The sequence below is a fragment of the Capra hircus genome, chromosome 12, assembly GCF_001704415.2.
Source record: "Capra hircus breed San Clemente chromosome 12, ASM170441v1, whole genome shotgun sequence".
NCBI lineage: Eukaryota > Metazoa > Chordata > Mammalia > Artiodactyla > Bovidae > Capra > Capra hircus.
In genome coordinates, this window is record NC_030819.1 from 55,549,339 (window position 1) to 55,572,530 (window position 23,192).

Consider the following 23,192-nt stretch of genomic DNA (forward strand, 5'->3'; position numbering starts at 1 on the left):
TCTCGTTGTTGTTGTTATTGTTCAGCCTCTCAGTCGTGTCCAGCTCTTTGCGACCCCATGGACTGCAGCATGCCAGGCTTCCCTGTCCTTCAGTATCTCCTGGAGTTTGCTCAGACTTACATGCCTTGAGTTGGTGATGCCATCCACCCATCTCATCCTCTGTCATGCCCTTCTCCTCCTGCCCTCAATCTTTCCCAGGATCAGGGTCTTTTCCCAAGAGTTGGTTCTTTGCATCAGGTGGCCAAAGTATTGGAGCTTCAGCTTCAGCATCAGTCCTTCCAATGAATATTCAGGGTTGATTTCCTTTAGGATTAACTGGTTTGATCTCCTTGAAGTCCAAGGGACTCTCAAGCATCTTCTTCAGCACCACAGTTTGAAAGCATCAATTCTTTGACACTCGGCCTTCTTTATGAACCAATTCTCACTTCTGTACATGACTACGGGAAAAGACCATAGCTTTGACTATATGAACCTTTGTCAGCAAAGTGATGGGTCTGCTTTTTAATATCTTCATATGCTTTATGTCTTCCTTAGTAAATGTTTCATTCCACCAGGGCTTACATAGTATGGTCTCCCTCAGGCTCAGAGGAGGATCTATTCAATGAGATGTGAATGAATGGAAGAACAAAGAAAGTGAAGACAGAGAAAAGACAGGACCCAGACACTGGCATGGGAATGGAAGAGTGGATTTAATGGAGAAACAGACATAGAGAATAGACTTACGGACATGGGGAGAGGGGAGGACAGGGTGAGTTGTATGGAAAGAGTAACATGGAAACTTACGATACCATATGTAAAATAGAGAGCCAATGGGAATTTGCTGTGTGGCTCAGGAGACTCAAACAGGGGCTCTGTATCAACCTAGAAGGGTGGGATAGGGAGGGAGATGCGAGGGAGGTTCCAAAGGGAGGGGATATATGTATACCTATGGCTGATTCATGCTGAGGTTTAACAGAAAACAAGAATATTATCTAAAGCAATTATCCTTCAATTAAAAAATAAAATAAAATAAACTTCATTAAGATAGAAAGAAAAAAAAGAAATGTTTAATGCAAGAGCAGGTAGCAGCATTTGGCTGCCTGGTTGACTGGACATGCCCTGGTGCCGGGCAGCCCTGAATCCTACCAGCACGGTCCCTTATTTGGATGGTTGGTGCCACGTGACCATGAGCCACAGCTTTGGGGCAGGTGGACATGTCCAAAGCGCCATAGCAGTGGGGCCTCCATTCTGAGAAACACAGCTTTAGGTCACTCAAGGAAGACTTCCAACCCCATCTCGGTTTAAAAGTAAGCATCTCTTCCCTCTGCTAACCTTCCAGTCCATTTAGCTTTCTCCCTGCGCACCAGTGACTCCTTCAGTCTGACAGGAAAATTGAGTAGCACTTCACAGAAATATGAAAACACTGTCAGCTCAGATTACCTCCACCTCACCTCATTCTGTGTGTCCTCAACTTTTTGTGTATTTGATCTGGAAGTATATAACTGCTGCCTGAGCTGGTAATCAAACTATGTAATCAAGGACGTCTCGTTCCCTAGCTTTCTCCCCTCTCTCTCCCCCATTCAGTAGTTTTAAAGCTATAATACTCATGCCGCCACTTACATTTTTTTTTCTCAGAAAGTTGCTGACTTGAATTAAATGTGCCCTGTGATTTTTTTTTCTGAAAGATGCCAAGTTCCGAGTATCCCCTAGCTCACGAGTAAAATGATTTTTGCCCACGGTGCTCACTTGTCTTGGCAGAAGTCGTTCCCAGGTGGATATTTCCAGACTGCAGCCACCGTGATCGCAGCCTAAGTAGCCGGAGGCACGTGTAAGCTGAACTAGCTAAGGGAGCTGAGATGGAAGGACCCAGAAGAGTCAGGGATGGCAGACCAGCCTTGGACTGTGTTTGTGAGACTAATCCTGGGGCTTTTCCATTTCAGAGGAGATTCTGTGGGATCCTTGTTAGATGAGTTTCTATTAGGGTTGCTTGCAGACCCCTGTGGTCCATCTGTCAAATTGTCATCATCCCAGAGTTGAAATACTGTCTATTTTTACACAAAGGTAAAGGATCTCACTTATATTCAATATTGGTTCTAAATTTCTTCTGGCTCCTTTGGGGTATTGTTCTCCAAAGGTTTTATATTTGTCCAGAAAATACAACCTAAGGCTAATTAACACTGTCAGAAATAGACCAGATCAAAGACTTCTTCTGTTAGGATCAAACTTCTGAAATCTCAGGATCTACCCTGAGAACTTGAAGAGAGGAGAGCATGGTTCTGTGGTTCGTGGACTGTTTAACTCCAGTGTGAGGCAGAGCTGTGTATCTGCTGTCAGCCAGAGTCTGTGGGTGGGGGTACGGCTAGGAGGTCATGGGATCTCCAGGTGAGGGCAGGATGATTTCTAGAAGATGGATCCAGTGCTCCTGGGCCCAACCGCCGGACAGCTGGGGTTCAGGAACAGTTTCCGGGCAGACTGTATTGAATTGTTGAGCAAAGTTGGACTTTGGAGCCAGACCAGGCTTGCTTTTGAATGCTGACTCTGCATTCATCATCTTTGTAATCTGTCTTGGTTCGCGTTACTTAGCCTGAGTTTCTGTTTTTGCAAAATGAACAGAAGATTGCACAGATTAAATGAGTTCATCTTTGCCGATGCTTAATAAAAGTTACTTGTCAGATTTAAGCCCTTGGCTGATGTTCTCTTCTGTTTCTCCGAGGTCTGGGCAGTGACAGGGGAGGGGTTCTGAGTCTTCACATCTTATCAGGCAGTTAAGTCAGAGACAGAAGGTGCTTGCTGGGGTGTCCAAGGCTTTGGGTTATGAAATGACAGGGCAGGGAGTCCAGGGGGGCTCAGTGACCAGCAGGCATGTGTCTCTGTGTCTGCCAGACGGTGACTTGGGCAGCAGAAGTCTGGTGGCCAACCCTGGGAAGTCTTGTCCCAGCATTGAAGCGGGGGTGTACATCAGGGAATGGAGCTCTTGGGAGACATTTCAGCATGCTGCTCACACACATCCCTTGATTTCATTTATGTTTCGAATTTGCGATTATTTAATATAGAAAATTTCCTCCTTGGAGTAGCCCAGGGGTTTGTGCCTTTTGCGGCTTAACGCTTTGCCAGAACTGTCCTTAGGGAAGGAGACCTTAGCAGATGTTGCATTCCATTCATATTTTAGGAAACGATTTATTCCACTTCTGCTCAAGCCCTAAGGCTGCAGGCAGGCCTGTTCTTTCCTTTCTATGAACACAGGCTTAGGTGCCGTGCTCAGGGTGGCAAAGACGGTTCCAGTCACCATTCCCTGTACCTACCTGGCCCAAAGCTACTGCCGCTTAGTTAAGGTGAAGCTTTCTCAGAATTCTATGCCTGTGAGACACAAATGCTGACTCACGTAGGATCCAGATTTTGCTATTGATTGAAGTGCTTCTGCTTATAAGCATGTTATTTATGAATTGTAAGGGCCTTCCCTGGTGGCTCAGTGGTAAAGAATCCAGCTGCTGGTGCAGGAGACACAGGTTTGACACCTGGGTTGGGCAGATCCCCTGGGGAAGGAAATGGCTACCTGCTTCAGTTTTCTTGCCTAGGAAATCCCATGGACAGAGGAACCTGGTGGGCTACACAGTCCATGGGGTCACAACAGAGTCAGACACGACTGAGTGACTAAATAGCAACAATGACAACAAAAGCAAGAAGTGCAAGAGAACTCATGAGCTGACTGTTGCTCAGATTGGGGTCGAGTGGGCAGGGGCATGTGCTGAACGTGGCCCAGTGCAGACGTGGGATGCTCAGCCCCTTGGAGATGCAGGGTGACCCCGGGGTTCACCTGTGCCTGGTTTGCAACTCACAGTTACCCAGCGTAAGATATCGTCTTGGTTGGAGGAATGGTGAGGGAAGCCCCTGGAGAAAGGAGATGCAGAAGAGTTGAAACTCAAAACCACAAGCTTGGGATCACAACTTCATATAATCCAGGAGACAAGCCTGGCTTCACTGCTTTAGACTCAGCGTGGAGGCAGCTGGCACTGTCCCTGAAGAATCTCCCTAAGGGAAGTGGTCAGCGGAAGCTTATGCTCACATCTCATGAAATGTGAAGGCTTTACGGGGGTTATAAAGTTCATTTACTGGCCTGTGGACACTTTGCAAAAACCAGTTTGCATAGCGTTTGCCCGAGTGATTTTATGATTGGTTTTTCAGTGCTTGCAATTTTATTTCATATAGATAATGGTCAGACAGCAAGTACCAGTCATAGCATTTCTATCAGGAAGGACTTTAAGGAAAAGGATTGTGTTCATAAAGTAAGGAGCAAATGGTTTCAGAGGCCAGGACAGGGGAGACAATTTTAGTGTTTACTGCATATCAGATACTTTACACATGATTTCATGGTCCCTGCGGTGCTTGCTCTTCTGAGGTCACAATTGAGGATGCAGGGGAAGAAAAATTGATGACTGTCCCAGGTGATCATGTTCTCAGTCAGGGCCTACCACGGGCTTCAGGGACCGTGACATTCTTTCATCGGAGATGGACAGGCACAGCCAGAGCGAGGCAAAAGAGGACTGTCTTTGTTTCATTTTGACTCATAAGTCCAATAATTATAGTACTTCAAAAAAAACTGTTCCGTTCTGTCTAGAACCCTAGGAGTCTTCCAAGGAATGATGTATTCTCCATTAAACCATAATAATTTAAAGTGCTTAAAGTGTGTTACCATCTGTTTTCTATTGGAGTTTCCTCCAGACAGTTTCAATTGAAAACAGTTGCTATTTATGTTATTGAGATACTTGTATTTGGACGTTAGTACAGCTCCTGAAAGTTTGGGATCAAGGCTCTGGGAATCAGGAAGATTTCTGTCCATGTTCCTAGTTTCTGATTGACATAGATCAGGGTGATCCATACAGAAAGCAGAGGAGGTTCCATTACTCTACAGAAATTAAAGCATTGTTGAACATTGAAGGGACTTTTTCCATATTTTTTAAATTTATTACTGGTTTTTCCAAGATAATCCTATTTAAGAAACATATAGTATTTTTAAAGTAAACTTGGAAAAAATAATAAATTTTATAAATACTGAAAAAAATATTCAATACTCAACAATGCTTTAATTTCTGTCAAGTAATGGAACCTCCTCTGCTTTAATTTAAATAGTTTTATGTGTATTTGTAAGTTAAAGATTTTCCCGTGAGTGTAAATCACATTGTCTTTGGAAATAACAATATATATAACAGATATCTAACTCAGACATGTGAAAAAAAGACAATTCCAATCAAATATTGACAAAAGTAAGAATTAATTTGAAGGAAAACAAGATCAGGTTCACATATTTGTTCCTCCTTCTGTCTTTTTTATTTTTTGGTCAATTCCAGTCTCTCAATTTATCCCTCGTTTCCCCTTTCCCTCTTGGTGACCATAAGTTTGTATTCCACATCTGCGATTATCTGTCTGTTTTGCAAATAAGTTCATTTGTACCATTTTTTTAGATTCCGCACATGAGCAATATCATGTCTGTCTTTTTCTGTCTGACTTTCTTCACTCATTATGACAGTCTCCATGAAGGTATTTTTATATAACTCTAGTTTATCTAAAGAAGTAACCAAAAGTTACCTATCAAGAACTATTAAAGAGTTAGCTATCAAGCTAACTCGGCAGAATTTTAGATGTTATCAGTCTCATTTGCCACTAAGACAAGTACTGTCTTTCGACTAAATCTTTCGGTCTCCCGTTCAGCTAGAGCAGTGGTTCTCACGGGGATGGTTTTTGCCCCCGAGGGCATTTGACACTGTCTGGAGACGATTATTGTTCGTCACCCCAGTCAAATTGGGGATGGGCAGGGAGAGAGAGTGCTCCTGGATCCGTGGACACTGCTGACCATCCTACAATCACAGGGCAGCCTCCACAGCAAAGACTTACCTGGTCCGAGACGTGGATGATATCCTGCTGGGAAACTGGGCTAAAGGGAGAGAATAATGAAGATGACACAGAGGAATAAAACCAGTCCTATGCTGAAAGAGAAATAAAAGGGGACACACCTACCCTCTTGAACCCTGAAAGAAAAGAGAGAGTTTTCTAGCCCCCAGGAGAGGAGAGAAAATTCTTAGAGTTCAAGGGATGAATATTTGGATTTACAAGTTGACAAATCACCTTAAGGCCAATAGGCTGTTCATATGTGAAGAGGCTGTTCAGTTATTTTCCTTTAAGGTTTCATTTTCTCCAGAAGCTCTTGAGTAGAAAGGGTTCTTTTGGGAGATTGACATATAAACATTACCATGTGTAAAATACATAGCTAGTGAGAACCTGCTCTATAGGGAGCTTACTCCATGTTCCATGATAACCCAGATGGGTGGGATTTGGGCGTGAGGGTGATGGAGGTCCAACAAGTGGGGATATATGTATAGATATAGCTGATTAGCTTTGTTATACAGCAGAAACTAACACAATGTTGTAAAGCAATTATATTCCAATTAAAAACAAAAGATTATGAGAACTAGTAAAAGACCAGGAAAAGAAAGAAAGGGTTCTTTTTAAGAGTGTAAGAAATCATGGCTTGGGGAACAATTCTGACTTATTTGCAGCAACCCCTGCCTTGTTTAAAAATATATGGAATGGAAGGTTTGGGCTCAGTTGCCATGATCCGCTTTTCAGCATTTGACTTAGTTGAAAGACCCTGATGCTGGGAAAGATGGAAGGCAGGAGGAGAAGGCGATGACAGAGAATGAGATGGATGGCATCACTGACTCAATGGCCATGAGTCTGAGCCAACTCCAGGAGACGGTGAGGAACAGGGAAGCCTGGTGTGCACTAGTCCATGGGATCGCAAAGAGTCTGACAACTGAGTGACTAACACACAACCCTCAGATATTTTGAAACAATTAATTAAACAGACCTGCAACACAAAAAGCAAACTATAGTAGAGCCCAAAATCCAAGTTATGGAAGTGGAACAACTAACCTTTCTTATTGGTCTGTTAACAGAAATTGGTGGATAAGTCCTCGATCATTTCTATAATTTCTTGTACCAAATTAATAACTTCAGCAGAATTTAAATTGAGTTCAAATCAGATGCTCTTATCTTTTAACAACTCCTATATTAAGCGTATAATTAAAATGCTCCAGTTTAAATATTTTCCCCAAGGTTTTAACTACTAAAAGATTCACACAGTGATGAACCAGAGTCTTCACGAGTGAGGGCTCACGCTTTTAAGGACTTCAGGTAGGGAAAAGGGATTTATGATAACCGGTCTAATTGATATAAAAGAGGAATGGTAAGAGGTTGCTTTTAATTACTCAAAAGTCTCTTGAAAAACCGTATTAGCCCTTGATCTTTTAAGTCACTAACCTGCATCAATATTTGACCATGTTCTCTCCTTTGGGAATGTGACTTGGTAAATATTAAAGAGAATTTCTTAGATCAAAAGGAAGCTTTCAGTCACTTATGTGCTGGGAGTTCCCATGCCCTGGGCTGGGAGATGCTGGCTTTTACCCTCTGTGATTATATCTATGATTTTAAGAGAGATGGTCTGATCACCCCAACCTTTGCTCTGTTGGATAACCAGCTTGGTCTTTCTTAGAGTCTGTTACTTAGCAGGAAATTGAGAAAAGATGTTATAGAGAAGATGGCATTTAATGAGGCTACGGAGGACGGGAAGGCTGGCCCACGTCTCAGGGTGTCACAGATGGGAGGGAATGGTACCATTCACACAGACCCACCCTCCCTTTACCGTTCATGTCCCTGCACTATGAACCTCGCTTAACCAGTTGAGCTGCACCCGTATTTCCCCATTTCCTGAGCAGACATAAGAAAGAAGACCTTCTTTGCTATATGTTAGGATGGATTCCAGGAAGGTTTTCCTGGAATGTCTGGGTGGGGAGTAAGAAGAGGGGACAGAGGTGTTTCTTGTTCTCTTCTGTGACGATTTATTTGTGATCATTGTCAAAAGAAGGAAATTTGGGGAAAGAGAATGCCTAGCCCTGGGTCACTGTGACTACCTACTGAAGCCCTGGGAACCTGTGAAGGTAGAGGTGGCTGGCATTGTCGGCGTCTGCTGCCTGCAGAAATCACCTGCTTCCTTGACTGGTCTGGTGTGTTGGGGGGAGAGATGTTTTGAGGGTATTTTCATAGGGCTTGCATGGAACAAGATTTCACAAAGCCAGGTGGCATGTGGGACCGAGGGGGCTCTTGAAGAAGTGACAGCTGATGAAACAGGGCTGCTTTTGATGATGTTGCTGTACACACCGTGGATGACAGCTAACTTTTGTTGAGTACCAGGCGTTTTACAAAGTGATGTGCATTATCTAATTGAAGTCTCAGGCTAACCTAGCGACATAGAGTAAATAAATAAATAAACTATTTCACTAAAGAGGCTGAATGAATCAACATTTTAAGGAGAATGTTGCTAGTTAGTTTCAAATCCAGTCTTGAGTTTGGGCAGGGCCTGTGGTGTCCATGACTGTGCTACATGGTGCTCTTATTATTACTGCTCTTAAGACTTGCTGTCAGGGCTCCGATGGAAGAGCTCAGGAAGAGGAACCCTGCAGCAGGAATCCAGAGAATTCCTGTGGACCTGGTGAATCCTCTTCACCCCACTCCTGACCCACAGAACTGCATCCTGCTGCCTCGTGGGGAGGCAGTGTAGGTGATGTCTCCTGGCCTAGGGCTGGAACCGCTTACTGGACTGCTGGAAGACTGTACTGAGGAAGATACTCAGGCCAGCCTTGGGTTAGTGAAAAGTCAGCACTTGCTCTGGGCTTCCCAGGTGGCTCAGTGGTAAAGAATTCACCTGCCAATGCAGGAGACACAGATTTGATCTTTGGACTGGGGAGATTCCTTGGAGAAGGAAACTACAACTCTCTGCAGTATTCTTGCCTGGAGAATTCCATGGACAAGAGGAGCCTAGCAGGCCACAGGCCATGGGGTCATGAGGAGCCGGACACGACTGAGAAGCTAAAGAACAACACTTGCCCTAGGTGAAGTGGGAGGAGCGAAACACATGCCGCGTGTTTTTCCTTCTTTCCTTAGGACTTAGGTTACTGGGGAGAGATGGATAAAGAACCATGGCTCTTTAGAGTTACCTCTTCAGAGCTAGACCCCAGTCATTGCGTTGGAGAGACGTGAAGCCATGAGATGTTGGTGGTTGGAAGAAAAGCAAGAGGCAAGCCTGATGAGACTAATGTGCTTTGAATGAGGCTCAGTGTTGGGTTAGTGGGCATAGGGTCATTGTTGCCTTTACTAAGGGCTTAGATGTGTCCGAAACTATTCTAAGCACTGTAATCTAAGTATGTATAATAGTAACTCCTTTAAAGCAATAACTGTGATGATATCCACTGTTATTCTCCCTTTTACAGCTGAAGGAATGAAACAGAGAGAGAGTAAACCTCTTGTCCAGGCTTTGAATCTAGGCCATCTTAACCATTTTACTATTATCCTCTCAAACTTTATCAAACCTAGAGATGAATGCTTAAGGTGAGACTGAAGCAAGAACTGAAATGATACAGAGTAAATATAATAGGTAAACAGTACACTCTCTTGGAGAGAGGGGTGGGATGCTTGGGCAAAAGACCCCAAAACTGTTAAATTCTGCTGTTTATTTTTCTGCATACTGTTTTAAAAATGTTTGAAAAGCACCTCACTACATCACAGACAGTTGACACCTTTTAAACAACAAATTCCTCCACCCCCACCTTGGCCATGCTCAGTATGTCTGCATTCACGGGAGCTGTTGAGGAAAGTGTGACGCTCTGGGCTCAGAAACGGAGAAAAGGATGGCTACGAAGGGAAGCACTGTCCCCATGGGGCAGGTTTGCACTTAGTCCTTCTTTCATCCGTACAGCAAGCACTTCTCCAGCACAGCCTTGTTGACGGTGGAGCAGGAAGTCACAGTGCGGAATCCTGCCTGCCTGGAGTTTGCACTGTGCTTGATGTGCTGGTGGGAACTGAGATCGGAAAAATATGATGGGACCAGATAGTGGAAGAATTAGAGTACCAGAAGGGCTTCCCTGATGGCTCAGTTGGTAAAGAATCTGCCTGCAATGCAGGAGACCCGAGTTCAATTGCTGGGTCGGGAAGATCCGCTGGAGAAGGGATAGGCTACCCACTCCAGTATTCTTGGGCTTCCCTTGTGGCTCAATTGGTAAAGAATCTGCCTGCAATGCAGGAGACCTGGGCTCGATCCCTGGGTTGGGAAGATCCCCTGGAGAAGGGAAAGGCTGCCCACTCCAGAATACTTGCCTGGAGAATTCCATGGACACAGTCCATGGGGTTGCAAAGAGTCAGACATGACTGAGTGACTTTCACTTTCTCTTTGGAGTACCAAAAAGACGACTTTGGAATTTACTTGGAAAACCGGGTAGAGGTATAGGGAGGGGATGCACTGAATGAAGGAGCATTGAAGGGGGTGGGAGGGGAAGGGTAGGGCCCTGCCGCTGTGTCCCCAACAGGTGCTGAGGGAGTGACGTAGGGGCAGACAAGGGGTATAAATCTGGAGTCTGTAACGGAAACGGAAGCACACTGCCTTGAATTGGTTGATAAAAGGGAGAGAGTCAGGAGGGTTCCGACACTTCAATTCTAAGTTTCAAGAGCAACGATGGTCATTAATAATCAAAAATATGGTCATACTGAGTTAAGTAAGTCAGACAGAGAAGGAGAAATATCAAATGACATCCCTTATGTGAGGAATCTAAAAAGACAGGTTACAAATGAACTTACTTAAAAAGCAGAAAGAGACTCACAGACTTGGTGAACTTACGGCTGCTGGGGGGAGGATGGTGGGAAGGGATAGTTAGGGAGTTTGGAAGGGACATGTGCACACTGCTATATTTAAAACGAATAACCAACAAGGACCACTGTACACAGGGATCTCTGCTCAATGTTATATGGCAGTCTGGATGTGAGAGGAGTTTGGCGGAGAATGGATACATGTATATGTATGGCTGAATCCCTTCACTATCCACCTGAAACTGTCATTGTTAATTGGTTTATGAAAATGAAAGTCGCTCAGTTGTGTCCGACTCTTTGCCACCCCATGGATTGTATAGTCCATGAATTCTTCAGGCCAGAAAACTGGAGTGGCTAGCCTTTCCCTTCTCCAGGGGATCTTCCCAACTCAGGGATAGAACTCAGGTCTCCCACACTGCAGGCGTATTCTTTACCAGCTGAGCCACAAGGGAAGCCCAAGAATACTGGAGTGGGTAGCCTATCCTTTCTCCAGCAGATCTTCCCGACTCGGGAATCAAACTGGGGTCTCCTGCCTGGCAGGCGGATTCTTTACCAACTGAGCTGTCAGGGAAGCCCCTAATTGGTCTATATTCCAATACAAAATAAAAAGTTTAAATAAGTAAATAAAATGCTTGTTCCCTGGGGGGATGGCTTAGGTTGCAAAAACAAAGGTTAAAAAAATAATAGTAATAAAGGAGGGTGGGGGCTAGTGTGCAGCAGAAAGAAATGTTTACTTTAGACGTTCCCTCTTGCCCAGCCTCTCCACTTCCAGTGATGTCCCCTCCTTCACCCTTGAGTTTCTCCTGCTCCTGTGTTTCTTTTATAACTGATGGCGGTTAGAGATGATCTTGTTTCTCTGTACCTGTTTGGGTCTGGGTGTCCCCCCACTGGATATAAGTGGTGTGAAGACACGACCGTGTCTGTCAAGTGCCCCTTGCCCGGGGCAGAGCCTGCCACAGAGTCTTGATCTGCTTCATTTAGACAAAGATACATCTTTGCTGAAATGATAAGCTAGCGGTTTTACCTTAGCACTTCGGTGAGAAATGAAGCATACACCTGAGTTAAAATATGCAGGAGGCAGGAAATAAAACATTCAGTTGGTACTTTAATAATTAAACTAAATTTTGCTGCCAAGTGATAAATACGGCTAAGTCAATGAAATATGCATCAGTGAGGCAGTCGTGCAGCCAGAACATTATACAACTTGATTGCTTGGGATTGTTTAAAAAAATCAGGGAAAATGAATCATTATAATATAGATAAATACTCAGAATCAAAGAAAGATGTTTCTTCAAGTTTGGCTGTAATGCCTTCATGGTATTAATTACAGATTTGTTATTTTTCTACAGTCTTCCCAACCTCATTCTAGTCTGGTTGGTGTTCATCTCTCGATCCATTCTTTTCTTCTTTTAGAGCTCAGCTCCAGCTATCCACATTCCCGGTAAATGATGTAGGGATATGGATCGGAAACCCTGGCTGCAGTCATGGTCGGAATCATCCTCTGGAACGGGCTAGGGGGACACACTCATCACTCTGCGTGGTGTTCTCAGGGCTCCTGTAAATCTGCACTTCCTCCTCCTGGTGTCTCAGCTCCTTCCAGGGATTTTCATTCCTTCAGTGCCGCCTTGTCTGGCCTGAATTTTCACACGTCCTCCTCTGTCCGTGGTGCAGGCCCAGATCTACTCAGACTCATCATTCGTGTATGTTCATCCACTGCAGGAGACTCTGGCTGGTTGAGAATGGGATGGCTAATTACATGCGTGGGCCACTCCCACTGGCTGGGTCCTCAGGAGCATCTCTGGCTCACCCAGGCATGGTTCACTTCCAGTTGCTTTCTCCACTTATCGAGCAGTGGTTTGATTATCTGCATTGTTGTCAAATACTAGAGCAGTTACAGAATTCAGCAGCTCTTTGCAAATTCAGAGGACTTGTCATTTACTGAATAAAGTGTCTATACGTGAACCGTGAACTTCCTGATGTTCAAGCTGGTTTTAGAAAAGGCAGAGGAACCAGAGATCAAATTGCCAACATCCGCTGGATCATGGAAAAAGCAAGAGAGTTCCAGAAAAACATCTATTTCTGCTTTCTTGACTATGCCAAAGCCTTTGACTGTGTGGATCACAATCAACTGTGGAAAATTCTGAAAGAGATGGGAATACCAGACCACCTCACCTGCCTCTTGAGAAATCTGTATGCAGGTCAGGAAGCAACAGTTAGAACTGGACATGGAACAACAGACTGGTTCCAGATAGGAAAAGGAGTACATCAAGGCTGGTACTGTCACCCTGCTTATTTAACTTCTATGCAGAGTACATCATGAGAAACGCTGGACTGGAGGAAACACAATCTGGAATCAAGATTGCCAGGAGAAATATCAGTAACCTCAGATATGCAGATGACCCCACCCTTATGGCAGAAAGTGAAGAGGAACTAAAAAGCCTCTTGATGAAAGTGAAAGTGGAGAGTGAAAAAGTTGGCTTAAAACTCAACATTCAGAAAACGAAGATCATGGCATCTGGTCCCATCACTTCATGGGAAATAGATGGGGAAACAGTAGAAACAGTGTCAGACTTTATTTTTTGGGCTCCAAAATCACTGCAGATGGTGACTGCAGCCATGAAATTAAAAGACGCTTACTCCTTGGAAGGAAAGTTACGACCAACCTAGATAGCATATTCAAAAGCAGAGATATTACTTTGCCGACTAACGTCCGTCTAGTCAAGGGTATGGTTTTTCTTGTGGTCATGTATGGATGTGAGAGTTGGACTGTGAAGAAGGCTGAGTGCTGAAGAATGGATGCTTTTGAACTGTGGTGTTGGAGAAGACTCTTGAGAGTCCCTTGGACTGCAAGGAGATCCAACCAGTCCATTCTGAAGGAGATCAGTCCTGAGATTTCTTTGGAAGGAATGATGCTAAAGCTGAAACTCCAGTACTTTGGCCACCTCATGCGAAGAGTTGACTCATTGGAAAAGACTCTGATGCTGGGAGGGATTATGGGCAGGAAGAGAAGGGGGCGACCAAGGATGGGATGGCTGGATGGCATCACGGACTCGATGGCCGTGAGTCTGAGTGAACTCCGGGAGTTGGTGATGGAGAGGGAGGCCTGACGTGCTGAGATTCATGGGGTCGCAAAGAGTCGGACACGACTGAGCAAATGAACTGAACTGAAGTGCTGGTCAACTTCAACTGGTTTTCAAAGAGGGGTATTGTTTACTGGCAGCTGTCTCCCACAATAATGGAGAAGAAGGAAGTTCAGTTTTATTTTATTATATTATCTTGTTCCATTTTATTTTTTGGTAATTCAAGACTCCTCTCAAAGGGGATTACAAAGCTTCCTTGACACTTCATACTTCAAACAGATGAATTACTTCCCAGCCTGGATAACAGCCGAATTTCCAAATTGAGAGTTCACTGAATTATAAATTTCACATAAGAGAATAATGCCAGGCACAAAAGGATTTGATAAAAGGACATTTGAACTTGGCAAATGATACAAAATATTCCTCTTCTTAAGAATATTTAATAAATTGTTAAATAAAAGGTGCTGTGTGAAAGATTTGATGTTCCCCTTCCAGTGCTGTTTTCAGTAGGTAGATTATTCTGGCAGTGTGTCAGCAGGAGGCTGAACGTTAGCTAATTCCATGTGGATTTAGTGATGCTGAACATTTTTTCATGCCTTTGTTGGCCATCTATATGTTTTCTATGTAAAAATGTCTATTCAGTGCCTCTGCCTATTTTTAATAGGGTTGTTGAGTTGTATGAGTTTTTAGATTTTTTTTTTATATTTTAGATATCAACCCATTATTGGATACATTATTTGCAAATATCTTCTCCCATTTAGTAGGTTGTCTCCTAATTTCATTGATGGTTTCCTTTGCTATACAGAAGCTTTCTAGTTTGATATAATCTTGTTTGTTAATTTTTACTTTTGTTTCCCTTTCCTAAAGAGACATTTCTAGACCGATACTGTGAAGACCGATGTCGCAGAGTGTGTACTGCCTGTGTTTTCTTCTAGGAGTTTCATGGCTTCAGGTCTTATATTCAGGTCTTTAATCCATTTTGACCTGATTTTTGCATACTGTGTGGCAGTGGTCTGGTTTCATTTTTTCTGCTCCTGTGCTTACTTTTAAATCTGAAATTCAGGGTACAGTGTACCTCCTTTCAGTGGAGTTTCATCATTTTTGTACTGTGTGTGTGAATCAGATGTATTTCCTACCCCTGTCTTTTGTTGTTTTTGTTTAGTCCCTAACTCGTGTCTGACTCCTTGCAACCCCAAGGGCTGCAGCATGCCAGGCTTCCCGGTCCTTCACCATCTCCCAGAGTTTGCTCAAACTCATGTCCATTGAGTCATTGATGCCATCCAACCATCTCATCCTTTGTCGCCACCTTCTCCTCCTGCCCTCAATCTTTCCCAACATCAGGATCTTTTCCCATAAGTTGACTTTTTGCATCAGTTGGCCAAAGAGTTAGAGCTTCAGCATCAGTCCTTCCAGTGAATATTCAGGGTTGATTTCCTTTAGGATGGACTGGTTGGATCTCCTTGCAGTCCAAGGGACTCTCAAGAGTCTTCTCTAACACCACAGTTCAGAAGCATCAATTCTTCAGCACTCAGCTTCTTTATGCTCCAACTCTCACATCCGTACATGACTACTGGAAAAACCATAGCTTTGACAACATGGACCTTTGTTGGCACAGTGATAGCCCTGTTTAGAACTATTTAAAACCTTACACAGGACCTTCAGAGAACTATAGGGCATAGGTTCTGTGTTAGGAAATAGCAGTCTTTATTCTTCCTTCCTAAATACTATCTTGTTGAGAGACAAAACAGATTTCACTCATTTTAAACAGACTTTTAGGTCTTCAGAGGGAGGAAAGCAGCCATCTCTTACTCTGAGGGGTTGAATTAAACTCCTGAACATTCGAACACTAAAACCACTTTAATAATGTTATCATTTTGATGCAGGCCCTATCTGCATAGAATGTTAGGGCTATCCTTTTAAAATGATGGAAACAAAAACTTTAATCTTTCACTACAATTACGTATATATCTTCCAGCTGTCAGTGTGTATTTTCCATGGTAGACAGTCACGTTCCTAACTGGATAGTTTCCATCCCAACAGGCAGCAATCTCAATATATTCAGGCTTTCTATTTAATTTGGTAGATTAGTCTTTGCAGCTGTTACTCAGGGGTGCATTTAGAAGATTTATCCTTTAATAGGAATAGATGGTGGTGTCATTGTCTTTAAGAGATTACAGATATAGCCAGCGTAGTAGGTTTGAAAATTTATAGAGGAGAAAAAATGGGCCACGACCATTCTGGCGTTTAAATCTGACACAAATCCCAGTATGCCCTGTCTTCAGAGCAGCCCATCATAAAGAAGCTATTCTGTAGACACGGAGCCTGTTTCTGTGTTGAATAGAAAACTGCAATGACCGATAGACATCTTCTGCCTTTGCAGCAGACTGGGCTCTCATGCAGGGTCCTCTTCATTTGATGCTGTTGCTGTTGTCTAGGCACTCGGTCCTGTCCGACTCTTTGCAACCCCATGGACTGTAGCCTGCCAGGCTCCTCTGTCCTTGGGATTTTCTAGCCGAGAATCCTGGAGTGGGTTGCCATTTCCTTTTCCAGGGGATCTTCCAGACCTAGGGATGGAATTTGCGTCTCCTGCATCGAGAGGCAGGTTCTTTACCACTGAGCCACTAGGGTAGCACCCTGAGTCTGATGAGGCCTCGGCTCGTCAGATCAAAAGCTTCATGAATTTCAAAGGGATTCTCTGCCTGCATGCTTCTCACCCATCTCCCGTCATCCCAAAGCCCTTATTCTGAAGATGAAGTGAGCCGGGTTTCAGGGAGCCCTGAGTCCTCTTCTGGACCAGTGGTGTACGTGTGTGTGTGCTTACTCTTGTCTCCTCCGGGACACTTACACTGGTTTTCAGAAAACTGTTGCTCGTCCTCTGACACTTATAAAATGAATGCTTATCATATGTGTGTACAGCTTGTTGTTTAGTTGCTCAAGTCATGTCTGACTCTTTTGTGATCCTATGGACTATCACCCAGCAGGCTCCTCTGTCCATGGGATTTTCCAGGCAAGAATACTAGAGTGGGTTGCCATTTCCTTCTCCAGGGACTCTTCCTGACCCAGGGATCAAACCTGTGTCTCCTGCATTGGCAGGTGGGTTCTTTACCGCTGAACCATCTGGGAAGCTTGTGTATGCAGCTGCACATCCAGAAAAGCAAATTGTGTGTGCATGCGTGTGTGTGTGTGTGTGTGTGTGTGTGTAAAATCTTCAGTGGAGCGAAGCTCTTCTTGGCTTTGGTAGAACCTGTGGCGTGTGGGTTTGGAGGACAGACTTCCCTGCAGTGACTGAAGGCAACTCTTTTTCCACATCTCATTCCAGAGAAATGCTTTTCAAGGCCACTCGTCAGGAGTTGGGTCAAGTTCTGATGCAGGTGGAGGCATCAGGGATAGATTGGTGGTGGTGCCCAGCCAGGGAGTCCATCCGTTTTTCATGACACTGTCATTAACGCACTGTCTGCCTCCTGCAGGTTCAGCCTTTGGAACTGAAGACCAGCCGCCTCTGAAGGCAGCTCTCCCTGCCAAAGACATACCCAAGGGCGCCAGCCGAGCAGCCCCTCCAGCTTCCTCCAGCGCGACAGCACCCCGCAGGAGTTTGCTTCCGGCACCGAAATCCACATCCACACCGGCTGGTAAGACTCGCGCTGCAGAGAAACTGCAGTGGAGAGCTTTTTCTGCTTTTAAGTCTTCTGGGTACATCAGCTGTTTAGATGGGATGACAGATGTCTTTCCGATGGCTTTTAATATTAGTGATAATAATAGTACCACGATTCTCAAGGCACTTTCATCTATTCCTGTGTTTAAATTCTCTAAACTCCTTCTTATTCCTCCTAGTGACTGGTAACCCATCAAATCACAGTTTCCATTGCAAAAAAAAAAAAAAAATTAAAAAGGGTCAAGCTCATTTAGGCGGATTTTGCTTAGGGAAGCAGGTGCTGATGAAATCTATCACTAGAAGGATGGTAGGAGCTAGCTGCAGACTCTGCACCCTGGGAGTGAGTACCTGATCCCCGGGGAGACACTGCTGCCTCGACAGGGATGCAGGGGTTCCATCTTCCTGCTAGTTCCAGGCTGGTGCTGTCCAAGCCAGGATGCAGGGATCAGCAGCTACGGCAGAAGGCTGGCTCCAAGTCATGCTGTGCTTGCTGTGTCCAGGCCAGCAAAGCTGATGCCCCTCCTGACCTGGGAAGCTAGTGACGGACGCAGGGGACTCAGCTGATGTAAAGGTGTGACACGTGAAGGTGCTTGTGAGCAGCTGAAGCTACTGGATGTGGCCCCTGCCTGCCTTCTCCCCCCATGTCTCACACATGCATGTTTGCCTTCAGGATGTCCAAGCATCCAGCATGTGGCTTAGCCTCCCATCTTCTGCACTACATGTAGGAAGATACTGAGAGTGAGGGAGCCTGGGTGTTGAGCCTGAATCCACATTAGGTGGTTCACCTCTGAGGGTATTCATTCCTCCATATTATTCTTCTATGCTCCTGTGCTCATGTACCAGTGATATGTACACAAAGATGGGCCTGGTTTCTGAAAGTAAAATTGCATTGTACCTATTTTTTTTCTTTTATGTGACCATTTTTAAAGTCTTTATTGAATGTGTTGCAATACTACTTATGTTTTATGTGGGGTTTTTTTTTTGGCCAAGAGGCATGTGGGATCTTAGCGTCCTGACCAGGGGGTCAAACCCACATCCCCTGCTTTAGAAGGCGGAGTCTTAACCACTGGACCACCAGGGAAGTCCTGTACATTTTTCTACATGTCGCTTTCCTGAGGCACGTCATAGAGCTGCCCTCAAAGTCAGTGCATGGCTGTTTTTCACTGGCTGCCTAGTGTGGATATACCATGATCTATTCAGACATTCCCCCACCGGCAGGCATTCACTTCGTAACTGGCGTTTGCCACTATAACCGATGCTTCAGTACATGTCCTTGAACATGAACCGGTGACATTCTACAAGATTGATCCCCAGGAGTGGGATGGCTGTGCTTGATGCGCTAATGGATATGACTGGATTCCTTTTCAAAGGCTTCATTTCCACCCATATCACTGATAAGAATAGATACTTATTAGTTAAAAAAAATTTTGTCCATTTAATGGGAGTGAAATTATATTTCAGTGTTATTTTAATTTGCATTTCCCTGACCACTTCATTGGAGCATCACCTCATAATCCCCTCTGGTAACACGTAAATTGACCTGTTTGGTTTTGTTCTTCCTCCATGGAGGGAAATCCCCCAAGAACAGTGACCTCGTCCCATTTATTTAGCCCAGTATCCCTGATCCTGCAGTCGCCTCAGTGACTAACTCCCCGTGGTTACTTAGCATCTATCCGTTACCAGTCGGATGAGTCAACAAATCAGTGAATGAATGTCACACGACCTTTGACTCTCTTTTGGTTCCAGTTTCTTAACAAGTTTGGTTGGGGTTTAAGTAGAAAATAACTAGACAAGCCTACAGTGAGTTAAAATACAGTTGTTGAATAAATCCTGTAGACCTGTGTTTATCAAATTTTAGAGCCTCAGAACCACCTGTAGAGCTTGTTAGAAAAGATTACTGGCTCTCGTCCTGAGTGACTTATTCAGTGGGTCTGGGGTGGAGCCTCAGAAATTGCATTTCTAATAAATTCCTGGGCTTCCCAGGTGGCTCAGTGGCAAAGAATCTGCCTGCCAATGTTCGATCCCTGGGTCAGGAAGATCCTCTGGAGAAGGAAATGGCACCCACTCCAATATCCTTGCCTGGGAAATCCCACGGACAGAGTAGCCTGGTGGGCTACAGTCCATGGGGTCACAAAGAGCACATGGCTGAGTGCACAGCATTTAACTTAATACACATAAGGCTCTGAGTTTGATTTTCCAAAGACATAAAACTTCTTATCCATTTTCCCATTATTGACATAAGGAGGTGGTGTTAAGATGTTTAGAACAAGAGTTAACCACCACCATTTGCTAGATGGAGGACCCCACCCCAGCCTCTATGTAAACCCTTGGAGCCCCTGTGAAATGGACTTATCTGGGGAAAGTGTGGATTGGGAAAATAGAGCAGAAGATGAGAGATTTCAAGACATTCTCTTCTAACTTCTTACTCCAGCAGCTCATTTAATAACAATTTAAAAATTATGATTAAAAGATACATTTTATTACTGAATTTTAACTTTGCATTTATCCTATAGGTATGAATTTTTCATTTAAATAAAATGTAGTTCCTAATACCAAATCAGCTTTCCCTTTGCCTTGTTCTGTCATCAGACTAATTAAAAAGCAGAAGGCAGGCATGCAAATTACAGTTAAATTCCAAATAATTGGGTTTCTTGGGACTGTGGGGTATTTGGGTTATTCTAATTGCTTGGGTAACACCAACCCTTGTTTTAACTCATGCTGGTATCTCTAAACTGTGATGTGCCGCTTCTTTCCCTTGGTGATTCCAGGCTGATGATGGCAAGGTCTTGTGTCTTTGGGTCATCTGTTCAATTACTGTCATCCATGACTTTAGATGCAACATGTACCCACAGTAGAACATACCCTGGGAATGCTTGGGCTGTTCCTTTTAACCTAGATTTCTGATGTGAGTTTTTTCTGTGAGTGACTTTTTTCTGGTTTGTTTATTCAGGAAACATGTAAACACTTGCTTTAAGCCATAGATGACTTAGATTCAAGAATAATTAAAATAGTCACAATAAGGTAAACAGAACTGTACCCTAATAATTAGAGTATCCCCTGGACAGCAAGGAGATTAAACAAGTAAATCCTAAAGGAAGTCAACCCTGAATATTCATTGGAAGGACTGATGCTGAAGCTGAAGTGTCTGGCCACCTGGTGCAAAGAATGGACCCAGCTGAGAAGCCCCTGATGCTGGGAAAGATTGAAGGCAGGAGAAGAAGGGCACGACAGAGGATGAGATGGTCGGATGGCATCACCGACTCAGCTGACACGAGTTTGAGCAAACTCGGGGAAATAGTGAAGCACAGGGAAGCCTGCTGTGCTGATGACCATGGAGTCGGAGAGTTGGACACAACTGAGTGACTGAACAACAACAATTGGAGTGAGAACAAGAGATCTGTAATCTTATCAGCTGGCTGTCAGTTAATTCCAGCAGACCAGGAAGTCATCGTAGATGGATGAAGAGGAACTTCCCTGGTGGTCTGGTGGCTCAGATTCTGTCCTCCCAGTGCAGGGGGCACAGGCTCTATCCCTGGTCAGGGCGCTAGACCCCACACGCCACAACTAAGACCCTGTGTGCTGCAGCTAGACTCAGTGCAGCTGAAATAAATCAATATTTTTTTTTAAAGATGGGTTAAGAAACAAATGACCCAAAAAAGTTTAAATATAATAGACTTTTAAAATCACTTGATCACTTTCTCTTTATTTGTTTAATCATTTTCTAATTTGTTTATTTTTTAAACACTTTCTGATTTCAGCAAAGATATAAGGTAGCATGCAGTAAAGGGCCCAGAATAACAGATGTACAAGGATTAAAAATACAAGTAATAAAAAAGAGAAGAGCCTGATAAAACTGGGCTCAGCACTTCCTGGCTGCAAGAGCAAAAGAAAAAGCATAATTAGAGGGGAAAAAATAGAGTGTGGCACTGTATCAGAACAGAGAACTTGTTTTTTAGCACAAATGTGTATGCACGATTTTAATTCTGTGAATTTTTAAAAAATTACATTGAACAACATAATGGACAACTTTAATAGTATATTTTTAAGCATATCTTTTCTGATAATAAAATAATTGAAATAGTTTAAAATTTGGGAATAAGGAAAGCCTTCCTCAACATGATATAAAACCTGGAAACCTTAAAAAAAAAAGATTTAACTATATACAAATTTTAAATTGTCTGCAATAATGAACATCATAGAATTAAGAAGGTTGATAAACTGAATGAAAATGCTGAAACAAAGTTTTAATATGAAAATCAATAGAAAAAATACAACTTAATTTAAAAAATAGGTAAAATATATGAATGGGTGACTTAGACAATAGAAGAACAAAGTGGTCAGTGGCCATAAATATATGAAAAGATGTTCAAATTCACTTAAAACCTATATACATAATCTCTGTGCTGTGCGGCTTAGGCTTTCTTACTCAGATAGAAGCTAGTTAATCACATTTTATTGAAATAACTCATTGAAAAATAAAGGTTGAGATTGAGTCTTCCTTTTTTAAAATTAACTGATTTTAATTGGAAGTTAATTACTTCACAATATTGTGATGGTTTTTGCCATACATCAGTATGAATCAGCCATAGTAGACATGTGTCCGCCGGATCCTGAAACTGCCCCCCCCCCACCTCCTTCCCCACCCCATCACTCCAGGTTGTCACACAGCACGGGCTTTGGGTGCCCTGCATCATTCATCAAACTCCCTCTGGCTGGTAGTGTATATGTCTCAATGCTCTTCTCTCAAATCATCCCGCCCTCGCCTTCTCCCACTAAGTCCAAAAGTCTGTTCCTTACATCTCTGTCTCCTTTGCTGCCCTGCACGTAGGATCGTCGGTCCCATCTTTCTAGATTCCATATGTATGTATTAGGGTTCATCTTTCTCTTTCTGACTTACTTCACTCTATATAATAGGCGTTAGGTCCATCCACCTCCTTAGGACTGAGACAGTGAATCTTCTTTCTGGGACAATGCTAGTTATGCACACACAGCACCCTGATCCCCTGCAATCCATTCTGGATTCTGTCCACGTCCCTCCTTTCCCTGGGCTTTCAGTCATAAGCTGAGAACTCATAACACTGTACTGAGCAAGATCTACTCCCAGAATATCATCTTCCTATAAGTAATAATGATCTTTGCTTCCTTGACGTCAGTATGATGACAAAGGAAACTGTCAGGGATTTAGTGCTAATGGTTTTTTTAAAAAAAGAAGTACGGAACACCCTCTCCATTGCTATATAAAGAGAAGAATTTTAGAAACTTAACCTTAGTCTTTCAATGACTCTTTGTCTCTGAATTTTCATGAAAAGCTGTTCTGTTGTTCGTATGTCAAATACAACATCTCACCAGGATGTTGATCTACGTAATTTTGCACAAATATTCAGGCTTTACCCATTGACTTTTCTAACTGGTCTGCAGTTGTTGTAGCAAATGGGAGAATATTTTCAGTTGAAGTATTGATCTGATGATTGACTACTTCTTGGTCAATATGCCTTCTGATTGTATCATGTTGACATGATGTGTTATGGAAAGTAAAATTCGTTTATTCAGACTCAGCTGTATAGAAGGATTTCGCCTGGCTATGCAGAGAATGAACAGCTGATGTCTTACTGTTTCGGTTTCTTTCCCCCTAAGGGAAAAATTCCCTGGGAATAGTGAGGCTGTTGCTTTATGGGTACAGAAGCTCCACTTGCATCACAAAAATTATTTTTACTTCTTTAAAAGCAGGTTACTATTTCTGTATTAAAATCACAGATGTAGGTGGTTTTTGGCGTGTGTGTGCTCAGTTCCAT

At 43.5% G+C, this 23,192-nt stretch overlaps 1 protein-coding gene across 2 annotated transcripts in view; it reads left to right on the forward strand.

Moving 5' to 3' along the window:
• The window catches only part of MTUS2 (microtubule associated tumor suppressor candidate 2), a 384,721-nt gene that overhangs the window by 223,529 nt on the left and 138,000 nt on the right, over positions 1-23,192 (forward strand). For both annotated transcript variants that reach the window (XM_018056605.1, XM_018056606.1), the window contains exon 7: positions 17,216-17,377. In XM_018056605.1, the coding sequence (XP_017912094.1) occupies positions 17,216-17,377 (162 nt within the window). The remainder of the gene's footprint in view (positions 1-17,215; positions 17,378-23,192) is intronic.